The 26,813-nt window shown below is 42.8% G+C and overlaps 1 protein-coding gene across 2 annotated transcripts in view; it reads left to right on the top strand.

Annotated features, from left to right (window-relative positions):
* Window positions 1–346: 346 nt before the first annotated feature.
* hip1 (huntingtin interacting protein 1) overlaps window positions 347–26,813 on the top strand; it is a 295,812-nt gene continuing 269,345 nt past the window's right edge. For both annotated transcript variants that reach the window (XM_041197228.1, XM_041197232.1), the window contains exon 1: window positions 347–516. In XM_041197228.1, the coding sequence (XP_041053162.1) occupies window positions 412–516 (105 nt within the window). In that variant the 5' untranslated portion in view covers window positions 347–411. The remainder of the gene's footprint in view (window positions 517–26,813) is intronic.

The raw sequence follows: 26,813 nt of genomic DNA, 5'->3' as shown, positions 1-26,813 counted from the left end.
AAAACTTTAAAATCTTGCAAGCTTCTCACGGCTCCAGTGATTGGCAGATACAACAGCCAATAAATGTACAAGCCAACTTGGGCTAACTCTTTTAACTAATAGGCTCGAGGAGGAGGTAAACTTTGGCCCAATGATATTCGGAGGGCGGTTTGACCAATGATGTTGGGGTGGGTTAAATTTTCATCCAATGACTGTTCAGTCTTCCCGATTACGATAGCACGCGCTGCCTGTTGACGGACGTGTCTACAGATCAATAGAGTCCGAGGATGGTGACTCCTGTTGTCCAATGGGTGTAGGCTGTGTGGTAGCTGCAGCCAATGGGAAGGGGGTTTGTGGGTGGGGTCTTGGTGCCAGGGTGACGGTGGAGTGTCCGGAGCGGTAGGGGTGAGACGGGCAACAACAGCGGCAGACATGGATAAAATGACCAGCTCCGTCAAACAGGTGCCGGCCCAGCTGCTGCGGGGTCGACCGGGCAATAGTCTGGAGGCGGAAAGGGAGAACTTCGAGCGAGGCCAGGTGAGGGGAGTCTAGTGTCCCGGCCCTGGGGTTACACTGGGTGTGGGGTGTGGGGGTTGGCTGCTGTCAGTCAGTCAGTCAGTCAGTTAGGGGTGGGCCCCAAAGCGTTCTGGCTGCTTTGGTGTGTGAATGGTACAATGTACACCCCAACTCCTACTTAATTGAGAAGTTGTCGCATAAACTTCCAAGTTCCGTTTACATTAATGAATTAGAATAAGTTATTGTCGAATATTTTATTGTCTCGTGTTTGAAGAGCTGATAGTGTATTACATGATAAATCTTGTACTTAATTGCTTGAAGTGATTTACACTTTGTAAAAGGTGGCGAGTATGGGTGGATTGGTTGTTTCATATCTTTAGCAACGCAGTTTTTCTGAGTGAACTCTTGTGGTGTTCTCATACAAGTTGTAAGTTTCCGGCGGAATATTGTGGTTCCTCCTTTTTTCCATCCCTGTCTGAATTTCTTTGCTTCCCCACCCGAGGGGAGTTTTATCAGGAGGTAGTGGTCTGAGGCGTTTGGACCACTCATGCGCTTTTGGATGTTGCGTGTCAGGGGAGCAATTGTCCTTGGGGGCAATCACAGCTTGAACTCCTTGTTCCTCATTTGCAGATGTTCATTTCCAGCAGGATCAACTGAAAAGCCAGTTTGTCCTGGGATCCACAGCATAGTTGAATATACTCCTCTCCCTCTCTAGGGAGAGAGGTCAGTGAATGGAGCACAGTTTCATGGCAAGGTTGTCCTCCTGGATGATTCGTTGCATAACATTTGCGCAACATCAGTTAGAGCAGAAAACTTTTGAGGTTCAATCCCTGTTTTGCAGGGGGGATGTGGAGAAATTACCCTGGAGTTGAAAATGCATTAGTGAAGACACAAGGAAAGTACTTGATTTCAACAGCAGTGTAGCGTCCCTTGCTGAAGTTAATCTAGGGATCACCATTCACCAGAACTTTAACTGGACTAGCCATACAAATAGTGTGGCTCCAAGAGAAGGTCAGAGGTTGTATATTCTGCAGCAACTAACTCACCCCATCCCACCAGCTCCCTGACTCCCAAATCCCTTTCCGTTATCTAAAAGCATAGTTCAAAAGTGTGATGGAATATATTCACTTGCTTAGATAAGTGCAGCTCCAGTAACACTGAAAAGCTCAACACATCTAGGTCAAAGCAACCTGCTTGATTGCCACCTCATCCACCATCTTTTAAATGTCCACTCCCTCTGCTGCTGAGCATGGTGGCAGCAGTGTGTACCATCTCTACATGACTCACTGCAGCAACTCACCAAGGCTTCTTCAACAGCACCTTCCAAACCTGTGAGCAAATGGTAGCAGCCACATGGGAGCACAAGTCTCCCTCCAAATCACTCACCATTCTGACTTGGGAATGTATCACTGCTACTTTTATCATCCTGAGTTAAATTCCCGGCACTCACTCCCTTAACAGCACTAAAGGCCACATGGACAGCAGTGTTCAATAAGATGACTTCCTGCCATCTGGAGGGCATTTAGGGATGGGTAATAAATGTTGGCCTTGCCAGCAGTACCTACAGTATGAGTGATGTTTTTTTTTAAAAAAAAAGCCTCTGGGTGAGTTAGTGGAAGGCTGCTGCTGCCATTTCTGCTCCTGAAATTGTATCTGGACAAAGCACTGCCTTCAGGAGAGTGTCAGTGAAGAAAGGAGAGCAATCTCATTACATCCAGTACAGCACTGCCTACCAAATATTGTGTAAGGAACATAAACATTTTAATAGCTTATTCTTGAGGTATCTTTTCAGTTTTCTTCTGCACTCTTCTAGCTCATTATTGTTCTTCCAAGGGCAGGCAACCTTGCAATAAAGTTCTAAGTACATAACAATATTTACATTAATATGTACAGAAAATAGTCTTAATTTAAGGGGGAACAAAGCGGGCTTCACAGCTGGAACTTGTAGTGTGATTTGTACATGATCCAAAATGTGTTTTCCTGCTTTACTGAAGACAGATGTGCTGTCTCCATCTGATGCTTTCTTCAGCAATGTAAACAAATTTCAAAACTGGTTTCACGAAGATGAACCTCGTTCTTTTATTGCAAGGATCTGGCAGTGATCTGTGAGATTACACCGACTGTAGGTGATTGAACATGTCTGGTTCTAGTGCTGTGCATTTTTAGAAGACGCATTGCACTATATTGGGTGTCTTGGCAGAGATGGTGAGAGAGGACATTGGCTTGTGTTGTTGGTCAATCACACAATGAGTGTCTGAACAGGCTGGGCTGATGTGTATCAGTCAGGGAAGCAGGGTAAAACTAGATGAAGTTTGGAATGAAAATAATGGATTGTAGAAGCAGATGTCTTTCCTCATCTTGACTGTAGACATATTGTTTAATGAAGAAAAACATCTCAATCTGTGTTCAATTTTTATTTTGCTGGAATTTTTATGTGGTGGACATGAAATTTCCTAGTTAATTGATCCACGGTTGTTAATCTTCAGATGTGAATGACATTGAGTGTAGGAACACAAGAAATAAATTTTACCCAGACTTTGAAACCATAATTTTTTTTGAAGATGTGATTTCAAGGCTAGAATTACTCAATAGTAGTTAAAAAACCACTTGGGCTTTGCTCAACCACTGTTGCAAGTATTGATTGTTTATTCCAGATGTATACAATATAATTTCAGGCAGGATGCTCAGGGCTGTTTTATACTTAACAGCAACTTGTGACAGTGATTCTCGCAATATAGCCTGGAGACTGATTGTGTTTCTCTCTTGCTTCCACTTTGCCTTTTGTGTTTTTGCAATGGAGGGCTTGTTGCTCCAAGTGCTTCTAGGCTTCCATTCATGTCCTGTCTACGGTAGAATATTGATCAGGCTTGAGTCAGTGCTGTTATGTTGTTCTTGCTCTCCAACCAGCAGTGGCAATTAAATGCTATTTGGAAGTAGGTTTACCTCACAGCTTGCAAATGGTTTGTTAAAACTAATTCATCATATTGTTTTTATCTTTCTTTTATTTAATCCCCCTCTTTTGCTGAATAGGTGTGTTTACAATAGCAGGATTGAAATTCAGTGCTGAGTCTGATTTTAAATTGTGGCCCATTGTTATGATGTGGCAGATGTGCGCCTGGTAGACCAAATCCACGAAGGAAACTTGGTTGTGCTATCACAACGGTTTTACAATTCGTATTTATTATGAGATGTGTGCGCTGAATTCAGAAGCAATGAGTCTGCCAAGTCCTTTTAAAGATTTAAAAAATTAAAATATTTATTAACAAAATAAAAGATTTCAAGCACATCCATAAGACAACAATTACGTAATATAACAACTAACATTCCTAATTAATTGACTCCCAGTTATACACCCCCCTTAAGGCAACAGTCAAAAATAGATTTTGGATTTAAAAGCAAAACCAGCAAGTTAACACATTACCCACTTGGCAGTGGAATTCCAAATGGCTTTCTCCCATTCAGTTACTGGAAACAGCCCACTTAGGCACAAATGGCTGGAGGCTTCTTCACATACTCCTGTTAGATGTTACATGGCTCTCACTCCACATAGCCTTTCATTCTCCTTTTATTTATGTTTCTCTCTCTTTAATATGTAAATTCTATTGTTCCATATGTCTTTGGAACGGCACCTTTCCTATAATATAAGACTTTCATATTGTCAATATTGTCAGGAACCTTTGGGAAAAATAAACACACCCCTTAGCCTTGCTTATCTGGCTTATTGTAAACAGATTAACATCCCTTTGAAATCGAACTAACCCATTCACTTATCTAAAACTGCAAATTCCCATCACATCTTAGACACTAAGCCAGCATCCATGTTTACTCATTAGCATTTCAAGTACATTTCTACACCTAGCTCCTTTTGATAATTCCAAGCTTGCAGTCTACTTGACTCCAAATGTAATTAGATCACACAGACAGACCCATCTACACCCATACCCATAAAGCTACTTTACAATAAACCTGAAAAATATTATGAAAATTATTATACTTTTGTATCATTCATCAACACAAGGAGTTGATGCTCATCCAAAATTCTCTTTCCTGCGTCAGGTTAGAGGCTATTCAGGAAAGCATTGAAATAGTGAGTCTGGAGGTGATCAAAGCATAGATGAGAATTCGGCAGTAGAGGAACTGAGGGCAGAGGTAGAGATGGGTAATGTTATGGAGTGGAAGTATGTGTCTTGTGATAGGATGTGGAGTTTGAAGCACAGCTGAGCATTAAGGGATGCTGAGGTTGCAAATGGTCTGAATCAATTGGAGACAGTGGCTGGAGTGGAGAATGGAAGCAAGAGTGTGGGAGTTTTGGCAGTGGACAAAACCAAAGGCACAAAGAAAATGGAAGGGTTGAGACTTGTGGTGAAGATATAGAACTGGATGGCGTCTGTATCCACATGAAAACTGACCCCATGTCTTTGGGCAACATCACTAAGGAGCAGGATGTCACTTAAGGCTAGTCAAAGATTGTTACTTCTGGACTTTGCCCAAGAAATTGTTGCGGCTGTAAGAGAATCCATTGATGGAGATTCCCTGGCTATGATTGGGTAGGTTGGAGTGGAACCAAGTGAGGGCAGTCCCACTGGACTGGACAATGGTGGAGAGGGTTGGAGAAGGATGCAGTGGTTGACTGTGTCAAAGGTTGCCAGGAAGTCCAGAAGATGAGTGGTGGTAGTGTACAACGGTCAATAGTGGATGTCATTGTAATTTTGTTTATGGCCATTGTAGTGCTGTGGTAGGAGCAAAAACCTGATTTTGTGAAATTCAGGTAGGGAAGTACAGGATAGTTGGGTTCTGATTGGGGATACGACAATAGCATGCTAAAGAGAGCAACCTTCGGAAGAGGATGTTTAGTAAAAATAAGTTTTGAAGTCTCCATTTTCCCATTCCTGTACTATGGTATATGTCAGATTCACATCACTTACTCTTTACACCAATCACTGGTATAGTAAGGTAATACTTGAGTTGAGACATTATTTCAACAGCAGGTTTGCTGTTGGCAGGAAAGTAATTAAAACTAGAAAATGCTGGTGGGTCATGTTCCTTGGTTCTGAAGATTCTTTCATTTAGTAATTGAGATGTTGAAGGCTTGTTGCTTTCATTCCAGGAATTTGCAAACCGCAGTTAAATGTCTGTTACAGAATAGTGTTAATTATAGTATAGCTTGGGGTCACTAGAGACGCTACTCTTTATCTGAAGCCTCTGGGACTACTGCTCAAATCACAACACAACGAATGTGGGATGTTGCTGAAGCAGGAATAGAACAAGACTGATATTTGGATTGTGTTCTTTAAGAAGCTAATAACTCTGTGAAAGATGCTAAATCCCCATTTACTGCCAGACACATGTTTACTCTTTTGATGCAGACTGTTCAAAATACAAATGTGGGGTTTCTGCACATCTAATTTTTCACTTTGTTGCTCAGTATGAATGACTTGTTAGATTTGCTCATCTTGATGAGATCTTTCACTTTTGCTCCCTGACTTCCCTTCTCCTGCTCTGCATTGCATTGCTCAACTTTGTGTAAATATTAATCGCTGCAGAAAACTTATCTGCAGTGGCCTGAGTGAAAAATAGTAGCATCTGTCAGCAGTGCAAGGCTTTATCAAAAAGCTGCCTAAAGTATTTACTTTTGAAAAGAATGACATCTCTGCATATTGCTATATGGCTCATGTTTTTACCCAGACTGGCTGTGTTATACAGTGGAGAGTGCTTAAAGTAACAGTGGTCTGCAGGTTCCTGCATTCACATTTGGGGCACTGTTTTTACATTACATACAGAACTTGCTGTCCTTGTACAGGCAGTTTCTAGTGCACGAATGAATTATTTGCCGATTGAACAACTGCTTTTGGGTTTTGTTCCTGATGGTGCTGGAGTACTAGGAGAGAGAACAGACTAGAATTTGCTAGATTACGGTTGAGGGACCACTGCTGGAAAAGGTTATGTAGTGTGCATGTGTATCTATTGGAGCGAATCACGCGATTAAAGACCATTCAACCTATCTTGCCTCATTCATTTGTGAAAGCCTTACAATTTGCTCATCCACGTTTTTAAAATGATTCCAGAGTTTTCCTCTCCAATTCTGCATGTTGATCTCTTTGTGTGAAAAACTTCCTGCCATCATCCCTAACTTTGTCTTTATTTTGAACCTATCTCCTTGTCCTACTGTTCTACTGTCCTAGTTTAGTTCACAGCAGCATTCTGGATTTGCCTTGTATGCAAGATCCTCTCGATCACTTGCTTTCAAGGCTGAAAAGCCAGTGTTTCTTCAGCCTTGTTTTGTAATGCTGATATTCTGTGCACCATTTGCCTAGTGTGGCTTCTGTGGAGGTTAGAACAATGAAAAATGTAGTGTTTCCTGTACAAGTATGAACTATCTCCATATCTGTAGTATGGGCTGAGTAAGTTCATAGGATATGCTTTCCTGCTCCTGTAGCCTGTCCTTGGAAATTTTACACAGTCTTTTCCTGCATGACAAAAAGATTTCTTCTTTTATTGTTGGTTACCTACTAAGTTTGTCATTTGTGAAAATTCCCATCACTTCTCGTGATGTATTGAGGTTTCAGCGAGTGCAAATGCATTGTAGGATGCTGCGTGATTTTTTTAATTGAAGTCTTCCATGTGTAATTGTCTTAGCAGAATCTTTAGAGTTAATCTTAGATTTGTGAATTTACTTCACGTATGAAGTGTAGAAAATCTATAATGCCAGCTTGCATTGCCTGTGATTATGGATATTATTTATATGGACTCCAGGAGGCATTTCATAAAGTTCCTCTAACGTTAGCTTGAAGTTGAAGTTTGTAACTTATTGACCAGGTTTTGGAAATTGGCTGAAAGCAGAAGACAAGGAGTAAGGATAATGTCAGCATGTTTGACTGATCTTCAAACATTAGATCTTGTATTGTGTTGGAGAGACTTGCATTTGTCACCTATACCAAATTATTAAATGTGGCACTGTCTGCTGAATTGGCAGGTCTCTTGCCACACACAGTATATTGTATTTTATATGGGTGATACTGCCTATTCGTACAGCTGTTTATATGGAGCAGGCACCTTGTGCGATATCAGAAGCTGCAAAGTAGCTTGGTCAGAAGCTCAGGCAGGTTTGGTGTTGCTGCTGGATCCATGAAACCTGTGCTCAGGAACCCACTGACTAATATGAAAGCAGCTCTTTTGCACAACAGTTGATTCATGTCTTGCAGCAGGGCTGTGCTAGCTGTGAGAGGTGTGAGATTTGGAAACCAGTAGTACGCATCCTTCATAAACAGGAGCAGTTGTTTATTTATGCTTTGAATTTTTGATGGGTGTTTCAAAAGTTTCTCCAGAACTTGCCAAGTTTCATAGATCTGTATTACATTAGCAACAAAACTGCTTGCCTCGGGCTCTTGGGTGGAGATTTCAATGCAGTCAGAGTAACCATCTTCGATATTGCTTTGCTTTGAAGGCCTTGGGTAGATATGTAATTTACTCAAGCTTTTAGCCATAAAGTTTCTGTAGTTCTGCATGGATTGTTAAATATATCTGTAGGAAGCAAGGACATCACAAATGTCCTGACTATAATCCAAAGTTGTCTTGATTTGGAAGCTGTTCCTTTTTTTAATGGGAAAATTAAGCATGTCACTCTACTATTTAATAAAGGTGGGAGAGACAAACCAGTGAATTGTAGACGAATTAGCTCAACATCTGATGTCAGGAAATTACTAGAGTCTACAGTTAATGATGGGGTGACTAAAATACTTGAATTCTCAGCTAATGAGAGAGAGCCTATGTGGATTTGTAACGGATAAGTCATTTCTGAAGAATCTCAACCATTTGAAGAGATGACTTAAGTAGTGGGTAGGGCACTGACTATGGATATTATTTATATGGACTCCAGGAGGCATTTCATAACGTTCCTCTAATGTTGGCTTGAGGTTGAAGTTTGTAAATTATTGACCAGGTTTTGGATAGCTGAAGACAGGATAATAGGCAGGTATTCGAATTAGCAGGATTTGATTAGTAGTGCCCTACAGGGATTTGTGTTGCGCCTCAACTATTCAGCATATTTATTAAAGACTTGGATGAAGGGGTCGACAGCCATGCCCAGATTTGCTGATGATGCCATGATGGGCAGTCAAGGAAGATGAAAGCACAAAATGACAGATATTAGTAGAAGAAATGAATGAGCAAAATGTAAATGGATTTCAATGTAGGCAAATGTATGGTCATCCACTTTAGACCTTTAAAGGATAGAAAAGGGTACTTTGTAAAGGGTGAGATGCTGGAATGAATGGAGGGCCAAAGAGACTTGGTACGTAGGTCATCACTTATGAACAGGTACACAAAAAAAATCAAAAAGGCTAATGAAATGGTGGCCTTTCTAGCTAGAGGAATAGAACACAAGAGGGTAGAACTCATGTTTCATCTATACAAAGTCCTGGTTAGACCACATCTGGAGTACTGTGAACAGTTTTGGGCATCGCATCTTAGGAAGAAGATATTGGCCTTGAAGGAAGCTTAGTGTAGATCTACCATCAATTCCAAAGGCTCAATTAAGAGGAGAGATTAAACAAACAAGGTTTGTGTTACCAGGAATTTAGAGGTGGTTTGATTTGATAGAAGTTCTCAAGATATTGATTGGAACAGATAGGGTAGATACGAGCTATTTCTGCTGGTTGGAGAGTCTAGGACAAGGGGGCACCATCTAATGATTTGCGCCAGACCTTTTAAGGATTGAAATCCAAAAACAAACTTGTATACAAAGGGTGGTAGAACCACAGAAAAGTTACAACACAAAGAGGCCATTCAGCCCATGTCTGCACTAGCCGAGAAACACAAAATAAAAAACTAGCTGCCCATTCTAATCCCACCTTCCAGCACCCAGCCTGTAGCCTCACAGGTTACAGACTCCAGGTGCAGGTGAAGATCCAGGTACCTTTTTAAATGAGTTGAGGGTTTCCCCTACCACCACCAATCCAGGCAGTGAATTCCAAACACCCACCACCCTCTGGATGAAGAAGTTTTTCCTCATGTCCCATCTAATCCTTCTACCGATCACCTTAAATCTGTGCCCCCTGGTAATTGATCTCTCCGCCAGGGAAAAAGGGCATCCCTCTACACTCTATCTAGGCCCTTCATAATCTTGTACACAATCAGGTCACCCACTCAGCCTCCTCAGTTCCAAGGAAAACAACCCTAGCCTATTCAATCTTTCCTCATTGCTGCAATTTTCAAGCCTTGGCAACCTTCTTGTAAATCTCCTCTGTACTATCTCCACAGCAATTATGTCCTTCCTGTAATGTGGCGACTGGAACTGTGCACAAAATTCCAGCTGTGGCCTAACCAGCATTTTATACAGTTCCAGCATTACATCCCTGCTTCTGTATTCTATACCTCGTTCAATAAAGGAAATCATTCCATATGCTTTTCTTTACCACCTTGTCAACCTGTCCTGCCACCTTCAGGGATCTTTGGATACGCTCTCCAAGGCCTCTCACTTCCTGTGCTCCTCCTTATATTCTCCCATGTATTGTGTATTCCCTAGCTATGTTTGCTTTCCCCAAATGTGTTAACTCACACTTCTCTGGATTAAATTCCATCTGTCACTTTTCCGCCCACTCAAACAAACCATTGATATCAACAGCTATCCTTTTCGCTACTAATAATACAACCAGTTTTTGTCTTCTGCAAATTTCCCAATCATGCCACCCACATTTAAATTGAAATCATTAATATATACAACAAACAGCAAGGGACCCAACACTCAACTCTCTGGAACGCCAGTGGAAACAGTTGTTTTTGGGAATGGAAAGCTATCAACTATTCGTCTTTGTTTCCTGTCGCTGAGACTATTTTGGATCCAGCTTGCAACACTTGCCTGTATCCCATGGGTTTTACTTTTCTGACCAGTCTGCCATGTGGGAGGTTATCAAATGCCTTACGAAAATCCGTGTCGACAACATCCACTGTATTGCCCTTATAAATACTTTGTTACTTCCTCAAAAAATTCTATTAAGTTAGAAGGACATGACCTTCCCCTGACAAAACCATGTCGACCATCCTTGATCAATCCATTCCTTTCTAAGTGACAGTTTACCCTGTGTCTCAACATTGATTCTAATAATTTGCCCACCACCGAAGTCATGGCCTATGATTATTTGGCCTATCCCTCACACCCTTTTTAAATACTGATACAATGTTTGCAGACCTCCAACTCTCTGGCACCTCGCCTGTATCTAGTGCGGATTGGAAATGAACCTCGGAGCAACTGCTGTTTCCTCCCCGGCCTCCTTTTAACAGCCTGGGATACAATCCATCCGGCCCTGGTGACTTATCCACCTTCAAGGGTGTCAATCCCTCCAGCACTTCCTCTCACTGTGCTTATTGTATCTGATATTTCACACTCTTCCTCTTTAAGTAGAATACCTACGTCATCCCTCTCCTTCATGACTACTTTGCCTCTGTCTTCAGTAAGAACCCTCCCCACATCTTCAGCATCAATGCATGAGTTGCCAAGTGCATCCCTGATAGGCCCTACCCATCTCTTAGTTTCTCTCTTGCTCTTAATGTACTGGTAAAACATCTTTGTGTTTTCTTTGATTTTGCCAGCCAATACTTTTTCATATCCTCTCTTTCCTTTCGTAATTACCTTAATTTCTTCACCCTTGTACTTTCTTTACTCCCCTATGCTTTCTACAGCATTGAGATTTTTGTGACATCCGTAAACTTTCTGTTTCTGCTTTATCTTACCCTGTATGCTTCCAGATAACCAGAGGGCTCCAGACGTGGCAGTACTGCCCTTTTTCTTTGTTGGGACATGCCGACACTGCCTGTAGAATTTCATTTCTGAATGCCTCCCGCTGGTCAACATTGGTTTCCCTTTAAGTAGCTGCTTCCAGTCCATTTTTGCCAGATCACCTCTTGGCTTCGTAAAATTTGTCTTTTCCCCAATTTAGAACTTTTACTGCTGTTCTATCTTTATCATTTTCCATAATTATGCTAATTCTAACTATTATAGTCATCCACTGCTACTTTATTCACTTGCCCAGCTTCATTTCCTAAGAATAAATCTAGAATTGCACTCCTCCTTGTTAGGCTTATGTGCTGGCTTAAAAAAAGTTCTCTTGAATGCAGTTAAAGAATTTTTTGCTCCCTGCCTATTACACTATTTGTATCCCAGTTGATGGGGTAATTGAAGTCCCTATTGTTTTTGCACTTTGCCTACATATTTGCTCTTCTATCTCATTCTCACTATTTGGGGGTCGAAAGTACATTCCTAGTAGTGTGGCTGCCTCCTTTTTTATTTGAACTCAACCCATATGGTCTCATTTGATGATTCATTTAGTATAGCATCCCTTCTCACAGCTGCAGTTGATTCTTTAACCAATAATGCTACACCCCACCTTTTTTTAGCCCCCTCCCTATCCTGCCTAAAAACCTATACCCAGGGATGTTGAGTTGCCATTTTTGCCCACCTTTAAGCCAAGTTTCCGTTATAGCAATGATATCATGCTGCTTTCTGTCTATCTGTGCTCTCGACCCGTCAGCTTTTGTTTGTTATACTCAAGATTATAAGACCACAAAATGTAGGAGCAGAAGCCCATTCAGCCCGTCGAGTCTGCTCCACCATTCAATGAGAACAGGGCTGTCCTGATAATCCTCAAATCCACTTTCCTGCCTTTTCCCCATAACCCTTGATTGCCTTACTGAATAAAAATCTGTCTATCTCAGCCTTGAATATACTTAACAACCCTGCCTCTGCAGCCCTCTTCAGTGAAGAATTCCACAGATTGACTACCCTCAGGAGAAGAAATTCCTCCTCATCTCTGTTTTAAATGGGCACCCCCTTACTCTGAGATAATGCCCTCTGGTCCTAGACTCTACCACAAGGGAAAACAACCTCTCAGCATCTACCCTGTCAAGCCCACTAAGAATCTTATATGTTTCAATAAGGTCGCCTCTCATTCATCTAAGCTTCAATGAGTGAGTACAGGCTCAACCTCTCCTCATAAGAAAATCCCTCCATCCCCAGAATCAACCGAGTGAACCTTCTCTGTACTGCTTCTGATGCCAGTTTATCTTTCCTAAGATAAGGGGACCAAAACTGTTCACAGTATTCTAGGTGTGGTCTAACTAGTGCCTTATATAGTTTTAGCAAGACTTCCCTATTTTTATACTCCGTTCCCTTTGCATTCAAGGCCAACATTCCACTTGCCTTACCTGCTGAACTTGTATGCTAGCTTTTTGGGATTCATGCATGAGGACCCTCAAATCCCTGTGCTGAAGCTCTCTTCAGTCTTTCTCAATTTAACTAATATTCAGCTCCTCTATTCTTCCTGCCAAAGTGCATAACCTCACATTTTCCCATGTTATATTCTATCTGCTAAGTTTTTGCCCACTCACTTAACCTGTTTACATCCCTCTGTAGACTCCTTGTGTCATTCTCATCACTAGCCTTCTCACCTATTTTTGTGTCATCCACAAACTTGGCGATAGTACATTCACTTGCCTCATCCAAACCATTAATATATATTGTAAATAATTGTGGCCCCAGTACTGATCCCTGTGACACTCCACTAGTTACGGGTTGCCATTCTGAAAATGCCCCCCCCCTCCCCAATATCCCAACTCTGTCTTCTATTAGTTAGGCACTCCTTTATCCATGCTAATATACTATCCCCAACACCATGGGCTCTTATCTTAGTAAGTAGCCTTATGTGCGGTATCTTTATTGAATGCCTTTTGGAAATCGAAATATATTACATCTACTGGTTCCCCTTTATCTATCCTGCTTGTTACCTCCTCAAAGAATTTGAATAAATTTGTCAGGCATGATTTCCCCTTCATGATGCCATGCTGACTCTGCTTGATTATTTTATGCATTTCTAAATACTCTGCTATTACATCCTTTATAATGACTCTAACATTTTCCCAGTGACAGATATTAAGCTAACTGGCCCCTTGTATTTAAATACCCTTATAACTTTTGCTTCTTCTGTCTTTCAGAGTCACCTAGTAATTTTTTGTCTCCTGCTCCCTTCTCTGAATTTGTCCTATCTGAATATGCCCTCAGGTTCCCATCCCGCTGCCAATCTAGTTTAAACCCTCCCCAAAAGTACTAGCAAATCACTCTGCAAGGACATTCGTCCTGGTCCTATTTAGGTGTAGGTCGTCTGCTTTGTACAAATCCCACCTTTCCCGGAACCGGTCCGAATGCCCTGAAATCTGAAGCCCTCCCCCCTGCACTGTCTCTCCAGCCATGCATTCATCTAATGTATTCTCCTATTTCTATGCTCACGAACGCGTGGCCTTGGAAGTAATTTGCAGATAACTACTTTTGAGGTCCTGCTTGCTAACCTCTTTTCTAGCTCTCTGAATTCAGCCTGCAGGACGTCATCCATTTTTTTACCTAACATTGTTGGTAGCAATGTGAACCATGACCCCTAGCTGTGCACCCTCATCCTCCAGAATGCTCTGAAGCTGCTTGGTGATATCCATGACCCTTGCACCAGGGAGGCAACACACCATCCTGTCTGTTCCCCTAATTAAAGAACCTCCTACCACTTTTGTTCTCCTGCCTTTTTTCTTCCCTTCCTGCACAACTGAGCAGTTCCAGTCATGATTCTTGCTGTTGCTCTCCAAAGGAATCCTCTCCCCCATTGGTACTCAGAACTGAGTACCTGTTAGAAAGTGGGATGTCCACAGGGGGTCTGCTGCACTAGCTGTCATGTCTGTCTGACAGCCACCCAGTCCCTTTCTGCCTGCTCTTTCTTATGCTGCAGGGTGACCACCTTCTGAAACGTGCTACCCACGACGCTCTCATCCTCAGTGACACCAACTGCTCCTCAAGTTCCAAGAAATGCGCAAGTTTTTCCATTTGGCACTTTTTGCACGTGTTGTTTTCCAGAAATTTAGAGCTCGCTCCTGCAAATTACAGTTGATGCTAGATCAATTAATTTTAAATCTGAGAGACAGATCTATTATCTGAAGATATTAAGGGATATGGAGCAAAGTTGAAACACAAGCTACTTTTGATGGTGTCTTTAACATATTGGCTCAAATTACAGTCACAGTTTAGAGTCGAGACCACTTGGGCACTTCCATTGCATATGGAGTTGTGCTGCATATCAGCCATGATTTTACTGAATGGCAGAACAGGTTCAGGGGGCTAAATGTCTTACTCCAATTCCTATAATGTATTGAGCTACCGTGAATATTTTGTGTGCTGGGACTGTCTTTGCCCTCATGGGCCTGACAATCGCAACAACTATTACTGAGGATTCAGAGTGCTGTATAAGTTGAATTTGAACTTTGCTCAAGAGGTCTCACTTGGGCTTGATGTTATCCTTGATCAAATTACAGTCAGAGAGCTACCAATCACTGATTTTGGTGTTGCTTGTTGAAAGAAGAATATACGTGAAGGCATCCAAAAAAACTCCTTAAAATCTTTATATCCTGCAGTAAAATCGTTAATGTCTACCTGATCCAGTATGCAGACAGACTAGCCCTTGGTTTTGCATTGCAGCTAAAGAATAGTATCAACACTGGAGTTCCTGAGTACTGCATCAGAGTGTCTCAGAATTCTAAGCTCAGACACCTTGGAGCTTGAACCCACATTCATCTGATCCAGAAGTTCAAATGCTGCCAGCTAAGCTAAATGCACAAAAGGACACATGGTTAACATATAAACATACAAAATAGGAGCAGAAGTAGGCCATTTGGATCCTTGAACCTGCTCGGCCATTCAATCAGATCATGGTTTGTGTTTTGAGTTCTCCCGATTTATCCCTGATACCCTTAGATTCTTGTTAAGCAAGGGATTAATCTATCTCCGCCTTAAAAATATTCAGTGACCCCACTTCCACTGACTTCTGAGGCAGAGAGTTCTAAAGTTGCACAAGCCTCAGGAAAAAAATTCTTCTCATCTCTATCCTAAAAGGGCAACCCCTAATCTTAAAACAGTGTTCCTTAGTTCTGGACTCACCCACAAGAGGAAACATCCTTTTCATGTCCACCTTGTCAATACCGTTCAGGATCTTGTATACTTCAATCACTTTTCTAAACTCCAGTGGGAACGAGCCCAGCCCGTCCAACTTAACCTCATAAGACAACCTGCTCATTCCAGGTATCAACCCCGTAAACCTCCAATGCATTTACGCCCTTCATTAAATAAGGAGAGCAAAACTACAGAACTCTAGTAGTTTGCTGTCGACTACCAGCTCAATAGAAAGAGGAAAGGTTTACTGCAGGAAGGAATGTATAAGCATTATGCTCGTACTAATGGGAATTGTACTTAATCAACCTAACAGAAACTGGAAGTGCCCAAGTGGTCTCGAATCTAAACTGTGACTGTAATTTGAGCCAATATGTTAAAGACACCATCAAAAGTAGCTTGTGTTTCAACTTGCAAATGTGTTGTGACTCGGTATGCTGAGTATTGGAGGTAGTAGTAGCCTGGTTGACTGATGATCTGATTAAATTTATCATTGGAGTGTGACCTGTGCTGGGAGTTTGAGTTGAGGGAGTTTGGTGAGAAGGGAGTGCTCCTTTGCTTTTTCCAACTTTATTCACCCTATAGGAATTGGTTCTTACTCTACTATGGAGGAAGGAGTTAGTTGTTTGGTGAGTATCTGGTGGGTGGTTGAGGCCTATTCTATCCCAAAGGTTTAAAATAGTACAGGAATTTGTGATATTAATAAAATACATTAAAGACAAATAATTGAATAAAATAATTAAGTAAATTTTAAAAAAAAAGGATGGCAGGACAGGTGATGTGTCAAGGCTGCAGCATGAGGGAGCTCCTGGATAATATTGTGAACCTGGGTGCAAACACCTGCAGCTTGAGGAGCTTTAGCTCAGTCATTGAGCTGGAGGCCAAGCTGCAGACACTGCGACACGAAAATTACCTGGACGCTTGGTACCTGGAGGCGGTCACACTCCCTGGGATACGGTCTTCTGATTTCGATGGTGGTCAGGGACAGGAGGATGTGATTGCAGCTGAGGCAGGTAAGGGCACCCAGAGGGCAGGAGTGTCAGCATCTGCAATTGTCCCAATAGGTTCAAAGGGGTCTCAGGGTTTGGATGGGAGTGGGGGCTGCAGGGTGAGTGAGCTGTCTGACCATGGCACTGTAGTACAGGAAGTCATTCAAGTAGGGGGAACAGAAAGGAATGTAGTGGCAGTAGGGGACAGTATAATGAGGGGGGTTGATGCTGTTCTGTGCAGCAGAGAGTGATAGCCCAGACAGCTGTGTTGCCTGCCAATTGCCAGGGTTCAGGACATTTGCTCAGGGCAGGAGAGGAACTTGCAGTGGGAGGGGGAAGGATCCATTTATCATTGGTACTTACATGGACCACGACAGGCAGGACAAGGAACGAGGTTCTGCATAGAGTATGAAGATCTGGGCACCAAATTAAGAAGCAGAACCTCAAGGCTCAGGAAGCTAGGAAAAGGTTGTGGCATAGTAGTATTGTCGCTGGACTGGTATGCCAGTGACCCAGGGTAATGCTCTGGGGACCCAGGTTTGAATCCAACCATAGCAGATGGTGAAATCTGAAATCAGTAAAAATTTGCAATTAATAGTCTGATGATGACCATGAAATCATTGCTGATTGTCATAAAAACCCATCTGGTTCACTCATATCCTTTTGGGGCATCCTTACCTGGTTTGGCCTACATATGATTCCAGACACGGCAATGTGGTTGACTCTTAAATGCCCTCTGAACAAGGGCAATAAATCTGGCCTAGCCAGTGACATCCACATTTCATGGTCTCTAGATTAATATTTGAGCCATGTGCAAATTGGTGTAGAGCAAATAAGATTAGAGAAATTAATGCATAGCTCAAAGACTGGTGTGGGGCACTGGCAGCAGTACTGGGACTATTGGGATGGTCTACACCTGAAATGTGCTGGGGCTGGTGTTCTAGCGGGTCACATAACCAGGGAAATAGAGGGGGTTTTAAGCTAAATAGTGATGGCAAAGGATCAAATTTGGGAAGATGAAAGAGAAGAGACAAGGCAAGACAGAAAGGTACTAATATGGGAAATGATAAACAGGTTGTGACAGGAAGGGACAGAGAGTACAACTGTTGAGTAAATCAGCTGATAAAGCTAGATGTTACAAAAATAATACATGTACAAAACTAAAGGCTCTGTATCTGAATACACATAGCATTCAAAACAAAACAGATGAACTGATAGCACAAATAGAAATAAATAAATATGATCTGATAGCCATTACAGAGACATGGCTACTGGATGACATATATCAGGAAATGGATATTAAAGGGTATGTGACGCTTAGGAGGGTCAGGAAGCTAGGAAAAGGTGGAGCACTGGCTCTGTTAATTAGTGATATTAGCGCAGTTGAAAAGGATAACCTAAGTTCAGGAAACCAGGATTTTGAAGTGGTTTGGGTTGAGGTGAGAAATGATAAAGGCAAGAAGTCACTTGTGGGAGTGGTGTACAGGCCCCCTAATTGTAACTATGTGCTAAGACAGAGTATGAAGGAAGAAATAATGGGAACTTGCTTGAAAGGTAAGGTGATAATTGTGGGGGATTTTAATCTACCTATAGATTAAAGTCAGATGGACAAAGGCAGCATAGATGAGTTCATTGAATGTTTTCAGGATAGTTTTTAGAAAACATTCTGGAGCCAACCAGAGAGCAGACTATAATAGATCTGGTATTGAACAATGAGATGGGATTAATTGATAACTTCACGGTGAAGGCATCCCTAGGTAGCAGCGATCATCATATGGTTGACTTTTACATTCCATTTGAGGGAGAGAAGTGTGGGTCCAAGACTAGTATTCTAAACTTAAATATGGGCAATTATGAGGGCATGAAAGAGCTAGCTAAAGTGAACTGGCCAATGAGGTTATGGAATAAGTCAATAGAAATGGCAGTGGCAGGCATCTAAGGGAGTTTTTCAGCATGCACCGAATAGATACATTCCAATGAAAAAGAAAAATTCCAAGGGGTGGATCCACCATCCATGGTATCAAATTTAAAGAAAAGCATATAACTGTGCAAACTATATAACTCTGCAGATCAGAAGATTGGACAGAATATAAAGAACAGCAAAGAATGACAAAGATAATGAGGAGGTAAAAATTAAAGTACGAGAGAAAACTAGCTAGAAATATAACTATAGTAAGAATTTCCAAAGATATTTAAATAAGAAAAGAGTTAACAAAGTAAGCATTGGTCCTATAGAAAGTGAGTCTGGGGAATTAATAAAGGAAAATAAGGAGATGGCAGATGAATTGAGCAGCTATTTTACATCGGTCTTCACTATAGAGGATACAGGTAATATCCCAGATATGGTTGCAAATCAGGAATTGGAAGGGAAAGAGGAACTCGGGGAAAATTACAATCACCAGTGAAGTGGTATTGAGCAAATTGTTTGAACTGCTGGCTGACAAATCACTGGGTCTTGATGGACTTCATCCTAGGGTCTTAAAAGAGGTGGCTAGTGAGATAGTAGATACGTTGGTTTTAATTCCACAAATTTAGGGTAGTTTGGAAAAGGTTCCCCTTGATGGGAAAATACTGAATGTCACTCCTTTATTCAAAAAGGGAGGAAGACAAAGTGGAAAACTACAGACCAGTTAGCTTAACATCTGAAATAGGGAAAATGTTATTATTAAAGCTGTTATGGCAGGACACTGAGAAAAATTCAAGGCAATCAGGCAGAGTCAACATGATTTTGTAAAAGGGAAATCATGTTTAACAAATTTATTAGAGTTCTTTTGAAGAAGTTGCATGTGCTGTGGATAAAGGGGAACCGGTGGATATACTATACCTAGATTTCCAGAAGGCATTTGATAATGTGCCACATCATAAGTTATTGTGGGATAGAAGACTGGCTAGCTAACAGGAAACAGGCAGAAATGCATCATCTGGTTGGCAAGATGTAATGAGTGGTGTGCCACAGGGAATTGTGTGGGGGCCTCAACTTTTTACAATTTATATAAATGACTTGGATGACGAGGTTGAAGGTATTATTGCTAAATTTGCTGATGACACAAAGATCATCTAGGTAGGTAGGAAAGTAAGTTGTGAATAGGGCATAAGGAGGCTACAAAGGGGCATAGGTTAAGTGGGTGGGCAAAGACCTGACAAATGGTGTATCATGTGGGTAAATGTGAAATTGCCCATTTTGGCAGACACAATAAAAAAGAAGTATATTATTTAAATGGTGAGAGATAATAGAGCTCTAAGAGAGGGACCTGAGTGTCCTGGTGCATGAATCACAAAAGGCTGGTATGCAGATACAGCAAATAATTAGGAAAACTAATAGAATGTTTATTGTGAGGGGAATTGAATACAAAAGTACTATGCTTCAGTTGTACAGGGCACTGGTGAGACCACATCTGGAGTACTCTGTACAGTATTGGTTTCCTTATTTAAGTAAGGATGTAAATGCATTAGAAGCGGTTCAGAAAGCTTACTAGACTAATACCAGGAATGGGTGGGTTGCCTTTTGAAAAAAGGTTGGACAGGTTGGACTTGTATCCATTGGAGTTTAGAGTAAAAGGTGACTTGATTGAGATCTTTAAGATCCTGAGGAGTCTTGACAGGGTGGATGTGGAGAGGATGTTTCCTCTTGTGGGAGAATCTAGAACAAGGGGTCACTTTAAAAATAAGGGGTTATGAATTTAAGGCACTTGAGAAATTTCTTCTGAGGGTTGAGAGTCTTTGGAACTCTCTTCCTCCAAAAGGTTGTGGAAGCAGAGTCTTTGAATATTTTTATGGCAGAGCTAGACAGATTCTTGATGAACAAGGAGGTGGAAGGTTATCGGGGGTAGGTAGGAGGTTACGATTGGATCAGCCATGACCTCCAATAAGATGGGGGAGCTTCAATGGTGGAGCAGCCTCAAGGGGCTGAGTGGCCTACTCTTGCTCCTAATTTGTGTGTCGTCATGCTGGGAGTAAAACCAAGAGCAAAAGTTGATACATGGATGTACAGTACTCCAATGAGCCAATTCAGCATTGTGTGGGAAGAACTTTGGATTTGGACTAGATAGGATGGGAGTAAAACAAAAGAGAAGTTGTGGAGGACAATTGGAATAATTGAGGATATATTATTCAGTTAAAACAAATATGATAGTTAGTGTAATCCAAGCATTTTTATGAGCTTACACAAAAGAATATATATAAAAATAAAAAGTTGAACCTGAAGGGAAATCACTAGGAAGCATACAAGTGAGTGTAAAAAAGAAAAAGGCAGTTGGGGAGAAAGAAGGAATAGAAATGAGTAATGGCAAATTTTTGATAACATGCAAGTTATTGAAGATCATTTGAGATTCCATAAGGCTTCAAACTAAAAGTGTTTACTTCCTAAATGTTTACTTCCTGAATGTGTTTCCTGGAGAAGACTCTGGTAGAAGAAGTTAGCGAAAGACTCTGAATGCATATACTCAAACTGAAGGTTTATACATCAGCAATGCGGTTGACTCTTAAATGCCCTCTGAAATGGCCTAGCACGCCACTTAGTTGTATCAAACCGCTACAAAGTCACAAAAAAAGGAATAAAAGCAGACAGACCAGCTGACATTGACATAGGCACTGGAAACGACAACGGCAATCTCAGCCCTGTCGACCCTGCAAAGTCCTCCTTAGTAACATCTAGGAGCTAGTGCCAAAATTGGGAGAGCTGTCTCTCAGACCAGTCAAGCAACAGACTGACCTAGTCATCTTCATGGAATCATACCTTACAGATAATATCCCAGACACCACCATCACTACCCCTGGGTATGTCCTGTCCCACCATCACTACCCCTGGGTATGTCCTGCCCCACCGGCAGGACAGACTCAGCAAAGGTGGTGGCACAGTGGTATACAGTCGAGAGGGAGTTGACCTGGGAATCCTCAACATGGTTTCCAGCCCCCATGAAGTCTCATGGCATCAGGTCAAAAATGAGCAAGGAAACCTCCTGCTGATTACCACGTACCACCCCTCAGCTGGTAAATCAGTGCTCCTCCATGTTGAACACCACTTGGAAGAAGCATTGAGGGTGGCAAGGGCGCAGGATGTACTCTGGATGGGGGGGGGCTTCAATGTCCATTATTAAGAGTGGCTTGGTAGCACTGCTGCTGACCGAGCTAGCTGTGTCTGAAAGGGCATAGCTGCTCGGCTGGGTCTGTGGCAGGCGGTGAGGGAATCAACAAGAGGGAAAAACATACTTGACCTCATCTTCAACCTACCTTTCGTAGACGCGTCTGCCCATGACAGTATTGGTAGGAGTGACTACCGTGCAGTCGGTGTGGAGAAGAAGTCTCGGCTTCACATTGAGGATACACTCCATTGTATTGTGTGGCATTACCACCGTGCTAAATGGGATAGATTTCGAACAGATCTAGCAACTCCATACTGGGCATCCGAGGCGCTGTGGGCCATCAGCAGCAGAATTGCACTCGAACATAATCTGTAACTTCATGGCCCAGCATAACCCGCACTGTCCCATTACCATCAAGCTAGGGGATCAACCCTACTTCAATGAAGAGTGCAGGAGGGCATGCCAGGGGTAGCACCAGGCATACCTAAAAATGGGGTGTCAACCTGGTGAAGCTATAAAACAGGGCTACGTGTGTGCCAAATAGCATAAGAGACATGTTGTCTCTCTGGTGCCAGAGTCAAGGATGTCACTGGCTGCAGGGCATTCTAAAGGGGGAGGGCAAACGGACAGAGATTGTGGTACATATTAGTACCAATGACATCACAGTAGAAAGAGGGATGAGGTCCTGCAAGCAGAATTTAGGGAGTTAGGAAACATTAAAAAACAGGACCTTAAAGGTAGTAATCTCTGGATTACTTCCAGTGCCACGCGCTAGTGATTATAGAAATAGGATGTTAATCCAGATGAATGTATGGCTGGAGAGATGGTGCAGGAGGGAAGGCTTTAGATTTCTGGGACATTGGGACCGTTTCTGGGAGCGGTGGGACCTGTACTAGGAGGATAGGTTACATCTGAACCAGAACGGGACCGACATCCTTGTGGGGAGGTTTGTGAGAAGTGTAAAAATAATGGGGTAGCAATAGTGGGGGGGATTTCAACTTCCCCAACATTAACTGGGTTAGTCATAGTGTGATAGATTTACAGGGAGCGGAATTCTTAAAATGTATCCAGGAGAGCTTTTTAAGCCAGTACATAGAAGGTCCTACTAGAGAGGGGGCGGTCCTGGACTTAATTTTAGGGAATGAAGTCAGGTAAGTGGTAGAGGTATCAGTGGGGTAGCAGTTTGCAGGTAATGATCATAACTCCTTTAGAGTCAAGGCTTTTATGGAAAAGGACAAGAATGGGCCAGAAAGCAGAGTTCTAAATTGGGGGAAGGCCGATTTTAATATGATCAGATATGATTTGGCCAGAGTGGACTGGGAGCAGCTACTTTTAGGTAAATCTGCGTCAGAGCAGTGGGCCTCATTCAAGAAGGAAATAGGGAGAGTACCGGGTCAACATATTCCAGTAAAGATAAATGGTGGGACCAACAAATCCAGGAAACTCTGGATGTTGAGGGATATACAGGATTGGATAAAGAGAAAAAGGGAGGCTTATGTCAGATACCGAGGGCTCAAAACAGCGGAAGGCCTAGAGGAGTATAGAATGTGTAGGGAGGAACTTAAAAGGAAATTAGGAGAGCAAAAAGGGGGCATGAAAAAACATTGGCAGGTAAAATAAAGGAAAATCCAAAGTTATTTTACAAATACACTAAGAGTAAGAGGATAACTAAGGAAAGAATAGGGCCCACTAAGGACCATAGTGGTAATTTGTGTGTGGAGCCAAAAGACATAGGTCGGGTTCTAAATGAATACTTTGTGTTGGTGTTCACAAGTGAGAGGGATGATGTGGGTATGGAAATCAGACAGAAGGGGACTGTGATATAATTAAAGAAATTAGCATAGAAAGGGAGGAGGTTCTACGTGGTCTGGTAGGCTTAAAAGTAGATAAATTTCCAGGCCCCGATGAAATGTACCCCAGACTGTTGAGTGAGGCAAGGGAGGAGATAACGGATACTGGCAATATATTTTAATACCTCCCTGGCCACAGGAGAGGTGCCAGAGCACTGGAGGACAGCCAATGTGGTACCGTTATTCAAGGAAGGAGGAAGGGATAAACCAGGGAACTACAGGCCAGTCAGTCTAACCTCAGTGGTGGGGAATCTATTAGAAGCAATTCTGAGGGACAGAATTAATCTACACTTGGAGAGGCAGGGATTAATCAAGGACAGTCAGCATGGTTTTGTTAAGGGGAGGTCATGTCTGATCAATTTGATTGAATTTTTTGAAGAGATGACCAGGTAAATGAGGGCAATACATTTGACGTAGTTTACTTGGACTTCAGCAAGGCTTTTGATAAGGTTCCGCATGGGAGACTGATAATGAAGGTAAGAGCCCATGAGATCCAAGGCAACTTGGCAAATTGGATCCAGAATTGGCTGAGTGGCAGGAAGCAGAGGGTGATGGTCGAGGGGTGTTTTTGTGACTGGATGCCTGTGTCCAGTGGGGTTCCGCAGGGATTGGTGTTGGGTCCCTTGCTGTTTGTGATATATAAATGAGTTAGACTTGAATGTGGGGTGGTTGATCATTAAGTTCATGGATGACGTGAAAATTGGTAGGGTAGTAAGTAGTGAGGAAGATAGCCTTAGATTGCAGGAGGATATAGATGGGCTGATCAGTGGTGAATGGAATTTAATCAGGATAAGTGTGAGGTGATGCACTTAGGCAGGACAAACAAGGCAAGGGAATGCACAATGAATGGTAGGACCCTGGGAAGTACCGAGGATCAGAGGGACCTTGGTGTACATGTCCATTGGTCCCTTAAGGTAGTGGGACAAGTAGATAAAGTGGTTAAGAAGGCATATGGGATACTTGCCTTTATTGGCCGAGGCAAAGAATATAAGAGCAGGGAGGTTATGCTGGAACTGTATAAAATGCTGGTTAGGCCACAGCTAGAGTGTTGCGTGTGGTTCTGGAATCCGCATGATAGGAAGGATGTGCAGAGGAGATTTACCAGGATGTTGCCTGGACTGGAGAGTTTTAGTTAATGAAGAGATTGGATAGGCTGGGGCTATTTTCCCCGGAGCAGAGGGGATTGAGGGGGAACATGATTGAGGTGTATAAAATTATGAGGGGCATAGATAGGGTAGACAGGAAGCAACATTTCCCCTTGGTGGAGGGATCAATAACCAGAGGGCATAGATTTAAGATAAGGGGCAGGAGGTTTAGAGGAGATGTGAAGAAGAATTGTGGTGGGAATCTGGAACTCGCGGCCTGAAAGGGTGGTAAAGGCAGCAACCCTCATCACATTGAAGAAGTATTTGGATGTGCACTTGTGATGCCATGGCATACAAGGCTATGGGCCTAATGCTGGAAAATGGGATTAGAATAGTTAGGTACTTGTTTGACTGATGTAGACTCAATGGCCCGAAGGGCTTTTTTCTGTGCTGTGGACCTCTATGACTCTATGAGCATAAGTAGCAATTGATAGATGGGGAAAAGTGATCTCACAGCCAACGGATCATATCTAAGCTCTGCAGTCCTGCCACATGAGTGGTGGTGGGCAGTTAAACAACTTGCTGGAGGAGGAGGCTCCACAAATACCCCCAACCTCAATGATGGAGGAGCCCAGTGCAAAAGATAAGGTTGTAGCAAATGCTTCAGCCTTCAGCCAGAAAGGCCAAGTGGATGATCCATCTCAGTCTCTTCTGGAGGTCCCCAGCATCACAGGTGCCAGTCTTTAGCCAATTCGATTCATTTCATGTGATATCAAGAAACGGTTGATGGCACTGGATACTCTAAAGGCGATGGTCCTGACAATATTCCAGCAATGTGCTTGTGCCCCAGAACTTGCCGCGCCCCTAGCCAAGCTTTTCCAGTACAACCACAATACTGGCATCTACTTGGCTATGTGGAAAATTGCCCAGGTATGTCTTGTACACAAAAAGCAGGACACATCCAACCCGGCCAATTACTGCCCCATCAGTCTACTCGCCATCATCAGTAAAGTAATGGAAAGGTTCATCATCAATGTTATCAAGTGGCACTTGCTTAGCAATAACCTGTTCACTGACACTCAGTTTGGGTTCTGCCAGGGCCACTTAGCTCTTGATCTCATTACAGCCTTGGTTCAAACATGGACAAAAGAGCTGAACTCCAGGGGTGAGGCAAGAGTGACTGCCCTTGACATCAAGGCAGCATTTGACAGAGTGTGGCACCAAGGAGCCCTAACAAAGCTGGAGTCAATGGGAATCAGGGAAAAACTCTCTGCGGTTGGAGTCATATCTAGCACAAAGGAAGATGGTTGTGGTTGTTGGAGGTCAGTCATCTCAGCTGCAGGACATCACTGCAGGAGTTCCTCAGGGTAGTGTCCTCGGCCCACATCTTCAGCTGCTTCATCAATGACCTCCCTTCCATCATAAGGTCAGAAGTGGGGATGTTTGCTGATGATTGCACAGTGTTCAGCACCATTTGCGATTCTTCAGATACTGAAGCAGTCTATATGCAAATGCAGCAAGACCTGGACAATATCCAGGCTTGGGTTGACAAGTGGCAAGTAACATTCACACCGCACGTGTCAGGCAATGACCATCTCCAACAAGAGAGAATTCACCCATCGCCCCTTGATATTCAATGGCATTATCATCACTGAACCCCCCACTGGGGGGTTACCATTGACCAGAAACTGAACTGAACTGGCTGTAAAAATACTGTGGCTACAAGAGCAGGTCAGAGGCTTGGAATAGTGCTTTGAGCAACCCACCTCCTGACTCCCCAAGGCCTGTCCGCCATCTACAAGGCTCAAATCAGGAGTGTGATGGAATACTCCCCACTTGCCTGGATGAGTGCAGCTCCCACAACACTCAAGAAGCTTGACACCATTCAGGACAAAGCTGACTGCTTGATTGGCACCACATCCACAAACATTCCCTCCCTCCACCACCGACGCACGGTAGCAGCAGTGTGTGCCATCTACAAGATTCACTGCAGGAATTCACTGAGGCTGCTTCGACAGCACCTTCCAAACCTACAACCACCACCACCTAGAAGGACAAGGGCAGCAGACACGTGGGAAGACCACCACCTGGAAGTTCCCCTCCAAGTCACTCACTATCCTGACTTGGAACTATATCGTTACTCCTTCACTGTCACTGGGTCCAAATCCTGGAACTCCCTCCCTAACAGTACTGTGGGTATACCCACACCACATGGACTGCAGCGGTTGAAGAAGGCAGCTCACCACCACCTTCAAGGGCAACTAGGGATGGGCTGGCCTTGCCAATGAAGGCCACATCGCATAAACAATTTTTTTTAAAAGTACTTAATGAGATTAGATTAA

This window comes from Carcharodon carcharias, chromosome 10 (genome assembly GCF_017639515.1).
Source record: "Carcharodon carcharias isolate sCarCar2 chromosome 10, sCarCar2.pri, whole genome shotgun sequence".
Classification (NCBI taxonomy): Eukaryota; Metazoa; Chordata; class Chondrichthyes; order Lamniformes; family Lamnidae; genus Carcharodon; species Carcharodon carcharias.
This window is presented reverse-complemented; position numbering and strand designations above follow the sequence as displayed.